Here is a 20,115-nt window from a genome sequence, read left to right on the forward strand (position 1 = left end):
CTCAGATGGTTTACTCAGAAAATATGAAAAATAATGGGCAAGGGGTGTTTTGTGCTAATTTTGGCAAGAACTATATGGTGCAGAGCATGTGAGTGGAAGGACTAAGACAAGGGCAACTATCCCATTGGGAATTGATTGAAATCTTGTTGTTACTCCTTGCTGCTTGAGTGTCCTTGAATAACAATTAGAACTTTGAAGTAGTTCATCCTGGAAATTGCTGTAGGTTCTGAAATGTTGACATTCTATCCTGATGTTCATCCCAAAGGATGGTCTCCGTTGTCAGTTAGTGGCAGACAATGTTGAAAGGAAATATCCATTGGGAAACTTCAGTTGTAGAGCATTGACAGCATTCCTGGCCTCATTGTTCCATTTACAGTCATTGACCTCTTCCATGGTGCCAGGATTCAATAAACATGAGTAATAATTACCCTATGAATAAATAAATCTAATAAATGTTGAGTTGGATTCAATCTGGATTCATCAACAAAGCGTAGTGTAACCAAACATTTATCTTTAAAAAATTAAAATAAGTATTTGAATGGTTAACTCGTAGTAAGCCAATGTCCTTTATTTTTTTTATGCACTGAAACTTATTTGCTCAGGATATCTTGGTTCAGATGTAGCATCTGTTTTTTTCAGCAAGATTTTATTTTTTCAATTTTCCAGTTGAGTTGCCTGAAGGACAAGAAGGCCAAATATCTGCCTGTTCACATACAATGAATAAGAAACTTGGCCAATTTTATTTTCCTGTCTTTTTAGCTAAATGGATAGAAGTGCCAGAGTCTCTGACATTGATAAAATTAATTTATTTATTTCTAATATTATTTTTTTAAATAAAGCTCTTATAGCTAATATAAGAAATGTGAACTAGAGAAAGGCAGCAACTTATCGGCAGCATTCTGGAGTATGCAGCTTCTACGTGTTCCAAACTTTTTATTACTCAAACTTTGCTTCAGTTAGCTGGAATTTTAAATTATCTGATGGTCCCTCCAAAATGGAACTGATGGCTCAGACTAAGCTATCTATTGATCATCTTTAGTTTAGCTGCTTTCAAATCACTTGTATCTCCCTAGTATGTTACAAAACTGCATTTGTTTCTTGAAAAGTTACCAGATAGAAAAACATTTTGATGGATTTTGTCCTTAAAACTTTTATCAGGAAAACAATGCTCCCTTAAAATCTTGAAGCAATTGTATATATTACACCTCAGTGTTTTTTTACCTAGAATTCTCTTATCAACCAAATCATAATATAAGAAATAATTAAAATACCTGAAAGAATGTATACCCGAATTATATTTTTGCACTCCACATTTCTGAAGTAAATATAGTACTTCTTTGAACTAACCAAAATTCAAGAGTGGTAGAACCTATTAAAGAGAAGGAAAGAAGAGAAAGACCTTATACATCCCACTCTTGATTTTTCAGTTCATTATCATATTTGTGGAGGAACCAGTTGGATTTTCTGCCTTAGGCATCTTTACTGTGATTTTTTTTTTTTTTAAGTTTTATAAATTGAAAAAAGTAAGGGGAAAAAGAAGGACATCAGGGCATGGTGCAATGTAGGCCTGTTAAAAGCTTATTAAGCATTGACATTTATTTTACTTGTATATTCTGTAAGAAAAGCACAGCAACTATGATTACTTAAGGCATTTGCCCAAACTAAATGTTAGAATTTACAAATTTCTTTAATAAAACATGCCGGGACCTGCTAATTCTCAAACAATTTTGACTCTAGTTTTCACAAAACAATTACTTTTTAATTTAAAAAGTAATTTAAAACAATTACTTTTTAAAACTATTTGAAATGTTTAATAGGGTGTTGCTTCCCAGTAAATTTTAAATTTATATTATGAATTTTGGATTTCATGCTTTTTTTTTTTTGTCTAAATAACCTGAGGGAAAAAAGTGAATGTGTAACCCTCACTGTGTCTTTATTTTCACAAAGAAATGAAGGTGAAGTGTAATACTAACGATAAGCATAAATGAAATTGTGATAAGCATTGACCGGTGAATGGGACAATAAACATTTCCCCTCTATCTAACTAAAATCAAACAATTTAGTAAGTTAAATTAAGCTTTTTACAAGAATCACAGTTTTGGTTTACTGTTGGCAAATACTTTTAAAACCAGAAGGGTTTTGTTTACTATTGTTTATTTTATTTTATTTTACTTTGTTTTTAAAAAGCTATAGATAGCTTTCACAAAGCATCAATCCTATTTAGTTGTAGACTGAGTGACTGGAACAGATGTTAATGAGAGTTGTATGAGTTGACTTTTTGTTGATATACTTTCAAATAATTTTAGGAACAATTTAAGATATTTACAAATTGGTTAAATTTTTTCATTATATTCTTGTTTGCATTTGTAAAAGCTAGCAATTAAAAGCTAAAAGGCTAGTAACAAAAAACATTTGGTGATGCAATACTGTTATTCCATTCTTGCAGCATAGTGTATAGATCATATCCATCTTTGAAGACGGTAAGAAATTTTATTTTATGTACTATTTACATTACTTATCTGTACTGGTGACATTCATTTTCTGCTACCTGAAATAGTACATGACTTTTTAAGGAATCTCCCTGGGTTAGCACTTTATATAGTTACTAATTCAATGAATTATCATTAAGCATCATACTTGGATGCTTAAACATATTTCTATTCTATTTCATACTTTGATACTGAAATCTACAGGTGAAACTCGAAAAATTAGAATATCGTGCAAAAGTTCATTTATTTCAGTAATGCAACTTAAAAGGTAAAACTAATATATGAGATAGACTCATTACATGCAAAGCAAGATAGCTCAAGCCATGATTTGTCATAATTGTGATGGTTAAGGCTTACAGCTCATGAAAACCCCAAATCCACAATCTCAGAAAATTAGAACATTACCTGCAATCAATAAAACAAGGATTGTTCATCAAACAATATCGGACCTCTGAAAAGTATAAGCATGCATATGTACTCAGTACTTGGTTTGGGCCCCTTTTGCAGCAATTACTGCCTCAATGCGGCGTGGCATGGAAGCTATCAGCCTGTGGCACTGCTGAGGTGTTATGGAAGACCAGGATGCTTCAATAGCAGCCTTCAGCTCTTCTGCATTGTTCGGTCTCATGTCTCTCATCTTTCTCTTGGCAATGCCCCATAGATTCCCCATGGGGTTCAGGTCAGGTGAGTTTGCTGGCTAATCAAGCACAGTAATCCCATGGTCATTGAACCAGGTTTTGGTGCTTTTGGCAGTGTGGGCAGGTGCCAAATCCTGCTGGAAAATGAAGTCAGCATCCCCATAAAGCTCATCTGTGGAAGGAAGCATGAAGTGCTCCAAAATCTGGTAGACAGCTGCATTGACCTTGGACTTAATGAAGCACAGTGGACCAACACCAGCAGATGACATGGCTCCCCAAATCAATACAGACTGTGGAAACTTCACACTGGACTTCAGGCATCTTGCAGTGTGTGCCTCTCCATTCTTCCTCCAGACTCTGGGTTCTTGGTTTCCAAATGAGATGCAGAAGTTGCTCTCATCAGAAAAGAGGACTTTGGACCACTGAGCAACAGACCAGTTCTATTTTTCTTTAGCCCAGGTAAGACACTTCTGATGCTGTTGGTTGTTCAGGAGTGGCTTGACAAGAGGAATATGACATTTGAAGCCCATGTCCAGGATCCATATGTGTGTGATGGCTCTTGATGCACTGACTCCAGCCTCAGTCCACTCCTTGTGAAAGTCCCCAACACTTTTGAATGGCCTTTTCCTGACAATCCTCTCCAGGCTGCGGTCATCCCTGCTGCTGGTGCACCTTTTTCTTCCACACTTTTCCCTTCCACAGAACTTTCTATTAATGTGCTTTGATACAGCACATTGGGAACATCCAACTTCATTTGCAATTACCTTTTGAGGCTTTCCCTCCTTTTGGAGGGTGTCAATGATGGTTTTCTGCCCAACTGTCAGGTTAGCAGTCTTTCCCATGATTGTGATTCCTACTGAACCAGACTGAGAGACCATTTAAAGACTCAGGAACCCTTTGCAGGTGTTATGGCTTAATTAGCTGATTAGAGTAGGACACTTTGAGCCTAGAATATTGAACCTTTTCACAATATTCTAATTTTCTGAGATATTCTGCATTTGGGGTTTTCATGAACTGTAAGCCATAATCATCTCAATTATGACACATCATGGCTTGAACTATCTTGCTTTGCATGTAATGAATCTATCTCATATATTAGGTTCAGCTTTTAAGTTGCATTACTGAAATAAATGAACTTTTGCACGATATTCTAATTTTTCGAGTTTCACTTGTAAATGTAGGTTTGGGGGGTATAAGCATTAACATGTGGAGTCCGGTTTGAGCTTCTTCAGCGACAGACCGAAACCTCATCTCTGCGAGGCTTCGATCCGTTCTCGCCGCTGGAGCGCCCCGAGCTGGCTGGTTTCGGGGCTAAGCCACCCCGTAGAGGTGGTGAAGAGGGGGGAGACTGCCAGCAGGGTTGAGGAGAGCTGCATCTCTCCTTCCCAGTTGTCCATTACTCCCTTTCCCGAAGGCGGTTGCAGCGGTGGTCAGAAATGGCCACCACAAAGAAGAACTCGACTGGAAAATACCGTGCAGGAGGAAGATAAGAAGAGAAAGTTTTGGTTGACCGGGTCAAACAGCAAAAGCAACAAATAAGGTACCCTATCATTGAAACTGTTAAAAAACAATAACATTGTTCCCTAAGAAGATTTTTAAGCTGCGAAGGAGAGAGAAAAGGGAAAAGATTTGGTTTTCTCCTTTTCCTATACTGACAGCTAAGAGACTTAAGCAAGAAATTGGAAAAAAATCCACTTTGACATCAATAGGCATTTAATGCTGAAAATAAAAAGTCAAAGGGATAATAAAGATTTCTGGATATTTAAAAGCTTTTGAAAACAGGAAAGGAGAGAAAAAGAATAAAAGGGTAGGATCTGGAAGGGAGGAGACTGCCTGGAATTAAAAAAGAACTTCCAGCAAAATCTCAACAAGACTTCCAAAATATCGCAACAAAAACCCCAGGAAGAGAAAGTCGAAAAAGAAATAAGAAGATATAACTCGGGACTATCTGGATTACTTGATGATTTCTGGATTCTTGGTTATTGTTTTAAATGACTAAAATCAATCGGGTGGTTGTTTAAAACTGTTTAAAATGGCTCCACTTTTAGAAGAACTGAAAATGGAACTTAAAAAGTACAAAGAAGATGCACAAGAAAGGAGAGGTTCTTTTGGCTTCGTATTTCAGTTTTTAGAAATGGAGATTTGGAATTATGAGAAACAACAAGAAATGCCTGCAGAACAAGAAGATTGCAACAAAGAAGAAGCCATCTTTAATGAATAAGTAATCTTAGATGGGAGAAAAAAAGAAAAGGGGGGAAAGAGAATGGAAAGTTTAAGATTGGGGAAAACAACTCCAAAAAAAAAATAGAGGGAAAAATAAGTATAAAATCAGAGAGCAACAGAAGAGGGAAATGCAGAAGAGAGAATTAGAACTAGAGAAACAAGGGGGTAAAAAGGGGAGGGAGAAGATGAGAGGGAAGAAAGAAAGGAAAAGAAGTTATAAAGGACAGAAGCAAAATATAGAGAAACAGGGCCTATTTAGAGATAATGGGTGAAAACTTAATGGAAAAAGGGATTCTGCAAAGGTACATAAGATAGTATGGTTATATTAGAAGCAGAAATAATTTTAGAAAATATGAAACAATGTATGATTAAAATGTCTCATAAAATAGCTATTGTAATTCAGTGGAATGCTTGTCAATAAATAAATGTAACAAAAGGTATATTTAATGATTTATAAAACATATGTGAAGAGAAATAAGGGAAAATTAATTATGGAGATTATATGTGTTTTTAAGGAAGTATGATATTTAATTGAAAAAAAGTGTTAAAGATGTTAAGATTTTAATGATTATTAATGATAGAACTGAACTGGAATGGAATGAGGGTTTATAATTACATATATTTACAATCTTTCTTTCTTTTTTAAAGAATATAGTGTGTATTATAAGAATGTACCAAGCAGAATTCGATTGGAAGTTATGTATTATGTATTATGTTGAAGGTCATAAACTTAAGGTATATATTGAAGTTTAAATAAGAGTTGAATGGATGTAATTAAAAGATATAAAGGTGTCATATTCCAATTAGTAACTACAGGAGAAAATTTGGTTAATGAGAAAAGATAATATGAAATTGAAACAGGACAGACAAAAGTATAAATATAATGATTTGAATTGAGATGAGATAATCAAAATAAAATTGAGAAAATTAAAAGAGGGGAAAAACTATATAGAAAATGTAAAATAGTATAAGATATGGAATAGAATACAAAAAGGAGCATGAAATTGAGTTTTGTGTCTGTATAAAGAAGTTCAACCCGGGACCATGCTATTTTCAAAAAAGATGTTTTACTTGTATTTTGTAGGTGTGAAAACCCAAATAAAACTTTATTATAAAGAAAAAGCATTAACATGTGAATTATAGATAGGAATTGACAATGTGTTCTCTTTTCCTTAGAGCTCTGTATACACTTATTGATAAAACATCTTTACTTTTTAAAAAACCACTAAATTCCTTCTAAGGTTAGAGATGAACTGTTGGCTTTGTGAAACTTCAACATTTCTATAGTTTCCTTGACAACAATGATATGGATGCTGCTATCACCATGGGAATGGTTCTTTTGAATGAAGCTGCTACTTCCAAGGGAGATGTTGGGAAAAGGAGAAGTAAGTTGTTTGATGAATAAATGGATAATTTCTTTTCTTGCCATTAAAATATTACTGCAACTACGGCAAACTGCCATGGAAACTCACAGTTTATTAAAAGCCCTGCCTATGTTTATCACAGCATTTTCAAATGTGAAGATATTGGCAGTATAAGAGCAGAGATCTACAAGTTGAAATGCATTCGTCCTTCTATTACATAAACTGTTTGTTGCGGAATAAAGAACTTGTGGGCTATTTAGAACTAGCTATGCTTTGATATGCAGATTTGCATCCTTTATTTTTTCTTAAACAGTGGCGGAGTTCCCTAAATGATGGGTGGAAATGGACAGTTGAAATTCCACTGTAATATGCTATATTGAAAGTTAGACTTTCAAAAGGGCTAACTGTAGATTTCTATGTGCATTGACTTTTTTCCCAACTACCAAACTATTTTAGCTTTTATATATGAATGTGGGATCATTTCTGCAAATTTCAGCATCAATAGTCTGTCTGTCGTTCACCTCTAATTAAAGAACCAGATACAGCAAACCTGTAAGGAAAAAGGCAACCTTCTTTTATGCAAAGAGGATGCTTGAAAATGAATTCATACCTGGAGTGACATTTTTATATCATATTAAATAAAAAGGAGAACATGAAAGAGTTCTTTGAAATATGCTGCATTCTAAGTTGATGAGTTAAACTTTCAGTCATTTTATAAACTACTTTTGTAACTAGGATGGGCCAAGAATAAAGAATGTTAAAAAGAATAGTCAGAAAGTTGATACAGCTTTGATGCATACCAGTGAGCCCATTGAAAAATTAAGAAGGGAGTTGGCAGAGTGTCCATTTGAAGGAGGAAAGAAATTAGTTGTAGCAGGTATTTCTGAATTGACAGAATAGCTAAAGTCTAGTAAGAACGTGAATATAACAATGACTTTAGAAATCATCAAAGCCTTACTTAGAAAATTAAATTCTATTAATGAAGTGGTGTGATTGCTGACTTTAAAAGTAAAGTAATGAGCATTTTACTAAGCCAGTACAATGTTTTGAATGCAATTAATAGTTGACTGAATTGTGTTTTTAAAATGAAAAGGGGAGGGATAATGGTGATGATAGGGGAGAGAGCTCAGTTGAGAACTGGACATTTTGCTATGGAAAATAGGGAATTTTAACATGTTGCCGGTCCAAGATACATCCATATCTCACTCTTGCAAAGTACATTAAACTTAAAAAAAAATACCTATTAGATTTTTTTTTACAACAAAAATGGTGTGTAAAGAGAATGTAGTCTTCATACAAAAAGTCCCATAGTTGTAATAAGAAAATATACATCGGGTTGTCTAATTTACCTCTTAATATAATAAGTCCTAGACAACTGTTCTCTTCCTTTTTTAATATATGCCATGGTTTGGATGCTGAAGATTTGAGAAAAATGGGTAAATAAAATGCTCTGGATTGTTTTTTATTTTCCATTCTTCCCAATACTCTAAAATAATGAGCATTTCAGAATTATGGAATGTTTTCTTAACAGCTGCCTTTTGTCCTCTTTTTCTTATAAACTGTCATTTTCTCATTTATATTGTCAAGGAAAGCTAATTTGCTGAAAATCTATTTTTCTTAAAAGATTATAGTGTTGCCACTAGTGACATAAGAAAGGCAGCAAGAGATGACCCAATTAACCTTATGTATTTCAAAATATGCCTGAATATCATTTTACCTAATATGGAATATAATACCTTTTTGATAACATATTTTTTTTTCTTTCCAGTAATATGTCTAGTAGGATTGGGTCTGGTAGTTTTCTTCTTCAGCTTCCTGTTGTCAATATTCCGCTCCAAATACCATGGCTATCCATACAGGTAAGCCACAAATAACTTGGCCAAGCCAAGTAACCTCATTCTGCCAGCAATCTACTTCCAACTTTTTGTCCTGAGACTTATGAATTTGTGAACAAATACATTGTACCTGTATCTGAAAGTTTTATTTGGATAAGCACATAATAATGTATGACATTCTACATTTTAGAATAATTCTAAGCAAATTATACCAATATGAAGAACATTCTCTGTTTCATTAGAAACAGGTAGCCTTTCTGAATGGTGATTCATTCTATAATATGAAATAGGGTTGAAGTTTTGGGTACCACCTGAGCTAGAATTAAAGTAGCTTGTGAAGGAAACCAGTTTATGAGTAATTTCATTTCAAGAAGATTTTGAAACCGAATACTTTACTTGTTGAGGACCAGTAAGAAAGGGATATTTCCTGGAATAAATGTGCAACCTGCAAATTGATTCCAGAGTTGCATTATGACAGATACAACATTTTGCTTGGCAACAGTGTTGCTTGTCAACAGAAAGCGCATAGGCATTGTCCAATGCATACCAATGAAGCTTATGTAATTGTACTTCAGCTTTCAAATCCCACTATCTTGGCTGATTTAGGAAATTATCACATGACATTTCATTACATTCTGAGTACTAAGAACAGGACTTATTCCCAATTTTGTCCTCCAGGGAAGAACTTTGGATCTGGGAAATACCTTTGGATCTCAGTCATATATGCTGCAATGTTACCAATAGGAATCAGTTCTATCCTATGACTCCCAATCTGAGATTGGATCTAAAACATTTGTTAACATTACAGAATGCAAGGGATTCCAATGTTACCAAATCAGTGGATCTGAGAAAAGTAGTGCCTATTTGCCCACTTTCTCATCTGCTTTTAATTCAACTTAAGACGTAGGCTGAGATGACTTCCCGCCTCCCTTTTCTCTGAGTATTCCTGGTTACTATTTCTGCCAGGCACCAAAAGTAAACTTGGGAATAAATTGCATTTTCAAACAGTTTTACATAATATTTTATGTAAATATCATCAGGTAACATCAAGTAATTACTAGAGTTTTAATGGGAAGAGAGATGCTGATGCAAATAGAGGTAGAACTTAATTCAAAATTTCAGCCATGACTTCTCTGAATTGACATAGCTGACAGTGTTTTTGTAACTTTCCAACTTGTAAGTATTTGGAGAGTGACATTTAGTATAAAAACATTTTTTAAAAAAACACATAGGCTTGAAGGGGAAAATGTAATAAAACTATAGTTGATTAATCGTTATGTTTTACATCCCATTTCTGTTGTTCATTGGAAACTTTTTTTCTCTTCTGTTGAAAAACAGATTTGTACAAAAATCATCCCTCCATACAGATACCCCCTTGTCCTTTCCAGATACCCCCTTGTCCTTTCCATGCAGATACCCCCCTGGTTGCAGGAGAGGGGCTTGTGTGTTCTGTTGCAGTTAAGAACTCTGCTGAAGATATACCACCAGAAAGTACACCAGAAGGGTCACCCAAGCCAGACAGGTCTCAACAGAGAAGACAAAGTAAGACTTTCCAGAAACTCATTAAACATGATGAGACAGCAGAAAAAGAATCCCATACCAGATGAATCATTGCCTGGGTTCACAAGGACTGCAGCAGTTGCTGTCCCTGAGCAGCTGTCAAAAAGTGAGTTTCAGGGTTTCAGGAGAAAGAATTGGCAACTTACTGCACAAAACAAGAAGGTTGTATGAAAAAGGTCTCACACTTGTCAATGTGCTCAACAGTAGGACCACAAGAATCCCAAGTTCGGAAACAGTCAGTGGCATAAGCAGATATCTGTGTTGTACAGAGATACATTGGATAGCTACATGGTATGTCAGAATAATGAGTCAGGGTGGATTAGATATTGTCAGATCAGGTTGGCAATTGATCTCCTTAGTGTCATTGAGCTATACTGGGCAGACAATGGCTTTTTCCTGTCTGGAACTTCACTGTCTATTATTCAGACATACCAGGAAAAATAATGGAATGATGTTTATTGCAAGCAGGAAACTTGCTAGAGCAGTGGAAAGCTTCTCAGCTATCAGTGATAAAATTATGACCATCAGAATTTTTGCCAAGCCCCTGAATATCACAGTTATCCAAGTCTACATCTCAACAATTGTTGCACAAATCTTGAAATAGAGTGCTTTTATGCTATAGTCCAAGAAACTATGAAAAAAGTGTCATCAAAAAACATTGTTTATATTTGGGTGAACTTCAATGCAAAGATTGTCAAGCAAGCAGAAACAGGGATCACTGGTCATTTTGGACTAGGTGAGAGGAACAATATGGGTGATCATTTGGTACAATTTTGCTAAGAAAACCGAATAGGTGGGTTAAGATATATTCAAGTGCTGATTGTGATTCAGATCATGAATTGTTGGTGGCAAAGATTAAAGTCCAATTATGCACCATCAAAAAGGCAGTGCCTCTAAAGAAATTTGATGTCACCAAAACCTCTTCTACACATAAAATTGAGGTGAAAAATAGGTTTGAACTACTGGATGCTGCTGAGAAGACTAGATGAAGGGTCACACCAGGAATGCATTTATGCAAGTCAAAAGATTCAACCACCATTTATTGCTTGTAAATATGTTGAATATTGAAGAGCTGTACATAGATAGCAAAGGCACACAATCTCAGGATGATGAGGAAAGAGAAGTAGAAATAGAAGTGGTAATACATGAGTCATATGGGCAATGAACCAACTGTTGAACAAGAAGACTTAAAAATGTTGACACTGTTCTTGCAGAATTACTGAGATCTGTACCCTCTATGGTCATTAGAGACCTGTTCCAGAAAATTTGGGTAAACCAACAAGTGGCCACAGAAGTGTAAACACTCAGGGTTCATTCCACTGCCAAAGAAGGGTGACTAAAGATTGCTCCAATTATCACACAATTGCTCTCATCCTTCACATCAGCAAGATTTTTAAATTGCTTAAAATTATACAACAACGTCTAGCATCAACTATTGAAATTGAATTACCATATGTCCAAGCTGACTTTCAAAGGGATCATGACACTTGCAACCATAATGCAAATCTATGCTGGATCATGGAAAAATCCCCCCAACATTAAAAGATCATTTACATGTGCTTCATCAACTATAAGAAAGTCTATGTGTTAATTGTGAGAAGCTATGGAGAACCCTACAAGACCTGAGGGTACCAGCATATCTGGTCAAGTTAGTGCAATCATTGTGCACAAATCAGAAAGCCACTGTGCGAACACCAATTGGTTTAAGATAGAGAAAGAGTGTGACAAGGGTGCACTCTCATCCCTTTCTTATTCAACTTGTATGCCAAAATGAGCATGAGGAAGCTAGATCTTGAAGAATCAAAATTTGAGGTAAAGATTGTGGGCCATTTAGAATCACTTTCTACATCTTTTACATGCTGATGATACACCTCTTCTCTCCGAAACTAAAGATGGCCTGGAACACCTTATCAAGAATAAAGTAAGAATTTTTATCTCTTTCTGAACATAAAAAAGACCAAAATCATGACCACTGCAAGGAAGAGAAATATCAAAATAGAAATTGACAGTGAAGACATAAAATGTGTGGAAAAAAATTAATTTAAAAAAACAAGCCAGAAAGAAAATTGACTTGTTTGACCTGGTGGTCTTAGAGAAGTGTCCTGCATATTCTTTGGACAGCAAAGTAAAGTAACAAACAAGTATTGGGGTACATAACTCCAGTCATTCCAGTAGAAGGCAAAATCATGAAACTTTGACTCACTTTGGCCAGGTCATACGGCAGAATTCACTGGAGAAAACAATTGTGTTTGGAAGGGTAAACGGTAAAAGGAAATCCAGGCCATGAAAGAATACGGTGGGTGGAAACCATCAAAGCTGACACTAGCCAGAGCATATAAAAATTCAAAGAAGTAGTGCAAAGTCAGAAGATGTGGAGACAATGGGCCCATCACCAAGAATCAGACATGACTGAATGGATAACATCATCATAATCATCACAAAAATCAGTGAATAACATGCAATGTCCCCTGTAAGCTTTAAGAGAGGTTTTTTGTGTATGTCAAAGAAACGGAGGAATTAATTGGAAATGTACTCTCAAAAAAACTTCCAAGAGATCAGTTGATTGTTGCTGGTATTCATTCATTCATTCTTATACTTCAATACATTGGATCACTTAATTTTGACACATTTGAGTTTTTTTCTTTTCACAATGTTTTTCATTAGTTTTCATAACGTAAAAATGAAAAGGTTAGGTATTCTTCAAAAATGTATAGAGATTTACCTCTCCTGAGGAGATCAGTTCTCATGGCTGCTTTTCTAATCCCCACCACTACCCTGTTCATATTTGTCCTGTTCTCTCTAGCAGAATCACTCTAGATTTCTGATCTTTTCCCCATCACTCCCACTCTCTCGTCTTTTAGCTCAGCTTTTTAAACAGAAAAAGTGGGATTGGCGAAAACTCCTTTTGGTCTTTCTCAGGCAAGACTGTTTTCTGTGCTATATGCATTGGGTATGTCAGACTGATTGTGGTGGGGCAAGCGGGTGGGGTAGAAGGCTAGCCTTGCCAAATATACAGCAGACTCTGGAGTGAATGAATGGGATTGGAGTAAATGGGGTTTGGTCCATCACTTTAGGTTTTCATATTTTATTATTTTAACTAATTTAAAATTGGGGTGAAATCAGGCCTTGTAAAATTTGGAAAGTTAATATGGAATATGCATGCTCTCTAAAGAATTGAGGAAGCACAAAATGGATTAATATTCTTAGTTCTTCTGGTTTATTAGTAAAGCCATGCATCTACAGATCGTTCTCCAAAATAGAGAACTGTTGCTATCACATTACCCCAGTCGTTCTCTTTGTTAGACTACACATACCCAGCTCCCGCACTATTCATCATACATTTTAGCCTCCAGTCCTCTAATCATCTTTATTGCTCTTCTTTGACTTAGCTAGAGTCTCAATATTAGTTTTTGTACAATTGTGTGCAAAACTGGGTGCAGTATTCCAAGTGTGGTCTTACTAGTACAGTATAAAGTGATACCAACACTACATGTGATCTTGATACTATGCTTCCTTTATGCCAATTTCATAATTTTAGTTAAAAAAACAGCTTGGTTTGATTTTACCTTGTCATATAAACAAGGTACACTCACCTATTTCCTGATTCAAGCAAACTTTCTCCCTTATACACACACACTTCACTGCAGCTTACTAATGGGCACTGCTCATGTGAAAAGTTTTCTTTTTTCAAATGAATGATGATGTGCCATCATTGTAGCTTTAGTTGGAATTGAAGACTGTAAAAAGAATGGCATTTTGACAACCCATCAACTTTCTCCTTGGCCCAGACAGTTCTCATTTTGAAGAAAACAGCTGAGGAGACATAGCAATTAAAGTTAAACATAATCATCTCTCTGTTTCTTTTGATTAAAGCATGTAGTGGATTAGCTGGGTTTCTCCTCTACAGCTCTCTCAATCTGAGATACAAGAACATACAAGGGATGTTTCAATGTGATTCACACTGGTAACAGAAAAAATAGTCTTAATCACATATTGAATATGCCAACCAGGTTTGTGCTGACAATGTCTAACTAAAAAAGGTATCTTGGGGTTATTTGATAAAAAGAATAAATCCATTCTTGGACTACAATTAAAAAGGGCAGCTGATTATACATTAAATAAATTTCAAATTGGCATATTGGGAATTTTTGGAAAGGAAACATGAAAATAATTGAAATGCTTTGGTATAAATCTATAGTAGAACAACATTCAGGACATTATGGACATTTTTAGTCACTGCATCTGAACAATAATATTGTAGCATTACCCTTACCTCTACAATATCTCTGAAAAGTGCGAGAAAGGAAGAAAATTGAGTAACTGTCCTTTGAGGAAAAGTTACTATGTTTTAGTCTCTAGCATACAGGGGAGAAGAAAGAAATGTGCTAATAGCAGATATAAAAGTACAGTTTATGTGATATTGCAAAATTGAATTCTGTGGCTACTATTTATGATTATTCTGTTAGCCCAGTTAAAAGGTCCAAATGAAGTACAGTATACGCTTTTTAATAGAAAATACGAATGGGAGAATGGTACTATATTTGTAACAAATAGAATAGAATAGAATTCTTTATTGGCCAAGAGGGATTGGACACACAATTTGTCTTGGTGCATATGCTCTCAGTGTAGATAAAAGAAACGATACATTTGTCAAGAGTCAAGAATCATAAGGTACAACAGTTGATAATAGTCATAGGGTACAATAAGCAATCAAATACTAGGAAACAGTTAATAAAAATCATTAGGATACAAGCAACAAGGTTACAGTCATACAGTCATAAGTGGGAGGAGATGGGTAAAAGGAAGGATGGAAGGATTAATAGTAATAGTAATGCAGACTTAGTAAATAATTTGACAGTGTTGAGGGAAGTATTTGTTTAGCAGAGTGATGGCATTTGGGGAAAAACTGTTCTTGTGTCTAGTTGTTCTGGTGTGCAGTGCTCTGTAGCGTCATTTTGAGGGTAGGAGTTGAAACAGCTTATCTCCAGGATGTGAGGGGTCTATAATTATTTTCATAGCCCTCTTTTTGACTCATGCAGTATACAGGTCCTCAATGATTTTTCATAGATTTTTCATAACAGCTGCAACAAAATAACATAAATAGACCTAAGATCACAAGGACTTTCAGAGACAGTGGGTCAGCTTCAGTGTTAGTGCAATCCTTTCCATTAACCAGTTATAAAACTACTTTCTTTTCAAGATAATATACATACACAAAATAATTATAAGGAATAAGCAGATTGGAATACATGTGTATGTGACAATTTTGGTAACATCTTATAGATATGTGTTTTAGTAAATAGTAACTTGTGAGTAATTGTAGCCATAATAGCAACTATTATGGATGTAGAACCCACCCCATCCGTTTTGTGAGAACATCTATACCCACTGTCACAAAATGTTTAATCACTTTTTGTTAGATAAGACCTCACTGATAAGAAGCTTGTTCTAGACTGAATTCTACTGAACTCATTTGGCCATCATTCCAAACGATTGTGTTGAGATAATTAAAAGTGTTAATTATTTGAAGTGGAGGTAGGCAACTATACTAACTGGTACTACTTTTGTTAAAAATAAATCTGTGAAAGCTAACATTTTTATTATATTGCCAGGGACTGAAACATTTTTAAAATTTATAATTCATTGGTATATCTTTGAGGAAAGACTTTAAAAAAAACAAATGTTGCCAAAAATTATAAATTTTGCTGATATATTTCAATAGTTTTATCTAACAGTATTAAAGAGTATCCCCATATACAGCCTACATTCACAGATAACATACTTGTAATTTGTACCACTATTTAATTGGAGTTCTGTTTTTTTAAAGCTGAAATTTGTCACAAATGTTTAAGACATTGCCTGATATTGCAAATAGATAATATTTGTTGAATATTATCTACTTTTTTTTCCCTTTCAGCTCTTCAGACAATTTAAAACATCATTAAATGTTTCCATTTTGTACAGATTCATTATATCATTGGATTGTGATTCTAATGTGCTAATATTTATTAGCTTTTCCCAGCCCCCAAAGTTACAAATCTCAATTTTTAGTAACAAGAGTAATGTGAGAGCTACATATGTGCCCATTATTCGTTGCATTTACTCATTTTCTCTTTCTTTTCAGCTTCTTAATTAAGTGAATTCGTGAGATTTGCATAAGGCTAATGTTTACTGCGAAGACAAGCATCTACTGATAGTACTTGTATACAAACATTTCATGTTTTTCAAGAGTCTTTCCATTTCAAGCATCTGCTTCCTGTGATTACTTGCAACACTTGTGTGAAGAAGACAATTTTGTTTTTGTACCTTATTACTAAATGCTTCATAAAATTTATAATGCAGGGTAAACATTGTATATCTAAATAGGAAATGTGATAAACTGGAATGAAAACGTACATCACTTGTGTTCTTCATTTTCAATAAAGTTAATTTTACCAGGAAAGACTTTATGTTGCTCTGCAGTGGTTGGACAGACTTCAGGTGGAAGGTTGGAAGTAGTCATATGTTTTCATTAATTATTTAGCAACAGCAAACCAAATTTGTCTAATAAGAAACACATACATGAAATACAATAACATTGAAATTTATGTCTTTTAATTCCCATGTCCTTTATAAAATTACTAATTTTAGAATTACTATTTTAAAATCAAACCAATTGATGTTTTTAAAGCTATGTTTTAATGTTTGAATGTACAGCCAAGGGATATGTTGATTAAGTCTCTAGACTTTCCATTCACAACTAATAGGATATGTTGCCCCTTTAGTCCAGAAATCTCTGGGTCATTGATTTAGAAGGGAGAAATCAAGGGCACTTGCTTTCCTTTGACAGCCTGATCTGGCAGAGATCTGTTGGAATGGCTGGATTCATTCCCATGACTAGTAAATCAAGCATTCTAAATCTTTATTGTTATTATTATGGAATCACAGCCTAAGAAAGGTTTACAATGGATTATAATTTTGGAACATCTTGATATTCCTTTTTATGCAAGGAAAAGAGGAGCCACCTTGCAGTTTTCAGTAAGTGGTTAGAAAAACAATTGAGGCATCCTTGCCCTTAAGAAAAATTGGGAGCTTGAGCATCATGTTAACATTCATCTTTAGTATTCACTTATTAAAGAAGTGTCAGCAAGTTTACTCTATGATTTGATGAAGTTGACATTTCAGATTCAGTAACTTGATAAATCTGACATTTCATACTCAGAAGTTAAATGGTGTTAGTGAAATCTGTGAAGTCTGCCCATGTAAGCCATTTTGCACAAGAACACGAGTAACTGGGTGAACAACTGCAGCTTGTTTCATTAGTTCATCTTCCTATTTGAATATCAGAGATGGAAATGATAGTGCTGAAAAGAATATAGACACCATACCAAAGTGAAAAATTGTAATTTTAGTGGTAAACTATACTAATCAAATAATTTAGATTTATTATTGGATTAACCCATTTTTTTTAAAAAAATGTTCAACCATAAAAATGTCATAGTTTATTAAGAAGTTACCAACATGTTGCCTAAAATAGTCATCACAACTTTAAAAGATTTCTGTGCAAGTGCACAGGTGTGTTTCTAGCATTGTTAGAAATGAAATGCAGGTAGTCCTTACTTAACCACTTGCTTAAGGACTGTTTAAAACAGTGATTCTCAAACTTTAGTCCACCGCCCCTTGGTGCTACAAACTCATCCTCAGTGCCCCACACCCAGGGGTGGGATTCAAATTTCTTAACAACTGGTTCTGTGGGCGTGGCTAATTTGTGGGCATAGCTTGGTGGTCACGTGACTGGGTAGGTGTGGTTTGGTGGTCAAGTGACTGGGTGGGCATGGCCATGTGACTTGCAAACCAAATATAAGTGGTCCTCACTTAATGGCCGGTTGCTTAGTAAGTGTTATAATTTATGACTGACATCCCCAGAGGTACTTGACCTGTTTTTGGAGTTTTGACAGCCATGCACACACACACACACACACACACACACACACACACACACACACACTCCATTCTAACCCTGCTGGAGCAGGTGGTTGGACTAGATATCTCATTCACTTTCTCCTCCCTCCCTTTTTTCTTTTTCTTTCTGTCCCTTCCTTCCATCCCCCCTCTTTCTTTGTCTATCCTTTTTCTTCCTTTCTCCCTTTTTCCCTTTCCTCTTTCTTTTCTTTCTTGTCTCTTCCCTCCCTCTTTCTCTCATTCCTTCTCTCTCTCCCTCCCTCCATATCCCATTCACTTTCTCCTCCCTCCCTCTTTCTCTCATTCCTTCTCTCTCCCTCTCTCTCCACCCCTTCCTTAACCTATCTACCTATTTTCTGCCCAGGCACGTGTGGCCTAATCCAGGGGTCGCCACCCTATTGGACCTCAGGGACCACCAAACTCATAATTTTAAATCCCGTGGATCATTAATTTGAATTTTGACTGACGGTGGCGCAGGAAACTTTGGCCGGGCTCTCAATAGATGAGAGTGACTCCAGCTGCTTCTCTCCGCTAACAGGCAAAATTGTCTCTCTCTTAAGTATCAACAGTGAGGTGTCACATAAAATGGTTCATTCTATATTGTTGAATTTCGACTGCTTATTGCCTCAGATATTAAATACTGTCACCTTGATTAGGAAGGGGAAACATTTACTATTTTTCATTTCTTGATTATGAGAAGCCACTCTCCAACCAAGATAATAAAATGGAACTATTTTGCCATTATATTACAATTTCTCTTTCTCCCAACAACCTCTCTACCCCAACTATTTATCACCTGCAATGGGCCGGTAACATAAAATACAAGAAGCCTTAAGAGTTTCCGGTTTGTCGGCTTCGCGAGCGGTAGGGATTCGCGAAGCTGCGCGATCCCCGCCGCTAGCCGCTTTTGGGGCTCCGATCCGGACGGGTGCGGAGCAAGGCTGCCCTGCAGGGGTAGCTGAAGGTAAGGGGATCCGGAGGAAGGGTCTGGGGTGTTGCAGACCCCTCCCTGGCCGGCAGAACCCCCTTTTACCAGGACGGTGCAGCGGCGGTCCGTAATGGCCGCCACAAAGAAGTCGGCAGCCGGGCAAGTATGCGCAGGAGGAAGAAGAGAAAGTTATTGAAAGTGAAAGTTCTTCTTGGTCGACCCAGGGCTTTGAGATTTATCTAATTTAATTCCTGGAAAAGATGGTTTTTTGATGATTTTTTCCACAAGAGAAAAAAAGCGGCTATTTTGAGGTGCTGAAAGGAAAGTTTACTCTCCCTCCCGCGGAATTAAGCCGGAAGGGAGAGGATAAAGAAAATATATAAATTTGGATCTTGTTGGAGGAGATGCCTTGAAGATTTGAGGACAGAAACATAATTTTAATAAGGCTTTAAAATATAGATTTGGACTCTTTTTTTTATTTGTTTGATACCACCCTGGAAGAGGAAGGGGGAATTTTGGCTTGCTTGGATTTATTGAGGATTGTGGTTTTTGGGATTGTTTTACCTTTCTCTCGGAATATTTGGTTGGTGTAAGAAGAAAGAGGAATAAAGAAATAAAGAATAAAGAAAAGAAAAGATTTATTTATAATGGCTTTCCCTTTTGAAGACCTGAGGGATGAATATGAGCAAACAAAAGCAGCCTGCAAAGATGGTATGGAAAAATCTTTTCTATTTCTAGAAATGGCGCTGGTCAATTACCAACAGACAATGGAACAGATGGAAACAGAAGAACAACAACAAGGAAAAGACGAAGACGCCATCTTTATTGAATCCCAAAACTTATCGAAGGAAGAAGGAAGGAAGAGAGCAAGGAAAATGAAGGACTTAAGATCTAAAAAACATTTGAGAAAGAGAAAAATATGATGCAAAGTAAATATAATGATAGCAAACAAGAGAAAAAGGGAACACAACAGAGAAGGGATCCCAGCAAGGCAGAGGTTAGAAGAAGAAGGGGGTAGGAAGATTTGGTGGGGGAAGAAAGAAAGGGGAAAGGCGGAGAAAAGCCTCAAAGTTTTAAAATTGGATGGGAGAAGAGGAATTTTTTTAGGGACAAAGGATGAAATATAAACTTCTGTAA

The 20,115-nt window shown here is 35.8% G+C and overlaps 1 protein-coding gene across 4 annotated transcripts in view; it reads left to right on the plus strand.

Moving 5' to 3' along the window:
* TUSC3 (tumor suppressor candidate 3) overlaps positions 1–16,551 on the plus strand; it is a 136,556-nt gene extending 120,005 nt beyond the window's left edge. For all 4 annotated transcript variants that reach the window (XM_026667091.2, XM_026667089.2, XM_087963194.1 and 1 more), the window contains exons 8-10: positions 6,661–6,735; positions 8,483–8,573; positions 16,234–16,551. In XM_026667091.2, the coding sequence (XP_026522876.1) occupies positions 6,661–6,735; positions 8,483–8,573; positions 16,234–16,249 (182 nt within the window). In that variant the 3' untranslated portion in view covers positions 16,250–16,551. The remainder of the gene's footprint in view (positions 1–6,660; positions 6,736–8,482; positions 8,574–16,233) is intronic.
* The last annotated feature ends 3,564 nt before the right edge of the window (positions 16,552–20,115 follow it).

This window comes from Notechis scutatus, chromosome 4, assembly GCF_049901735.1.
Source record: "Notechis scutatus isolate UNSWTSFEM ecotype Mainland chromosome 4, rNotScu1.2, whole genome shotgun sequence".
Taxonomy (NCBI): domain Eukaryota; kingdom Metazoa; phylum Chordata; class Lepidosauria; order Squamata; family Elapidae; genus Notechis; species Notechis scutatus.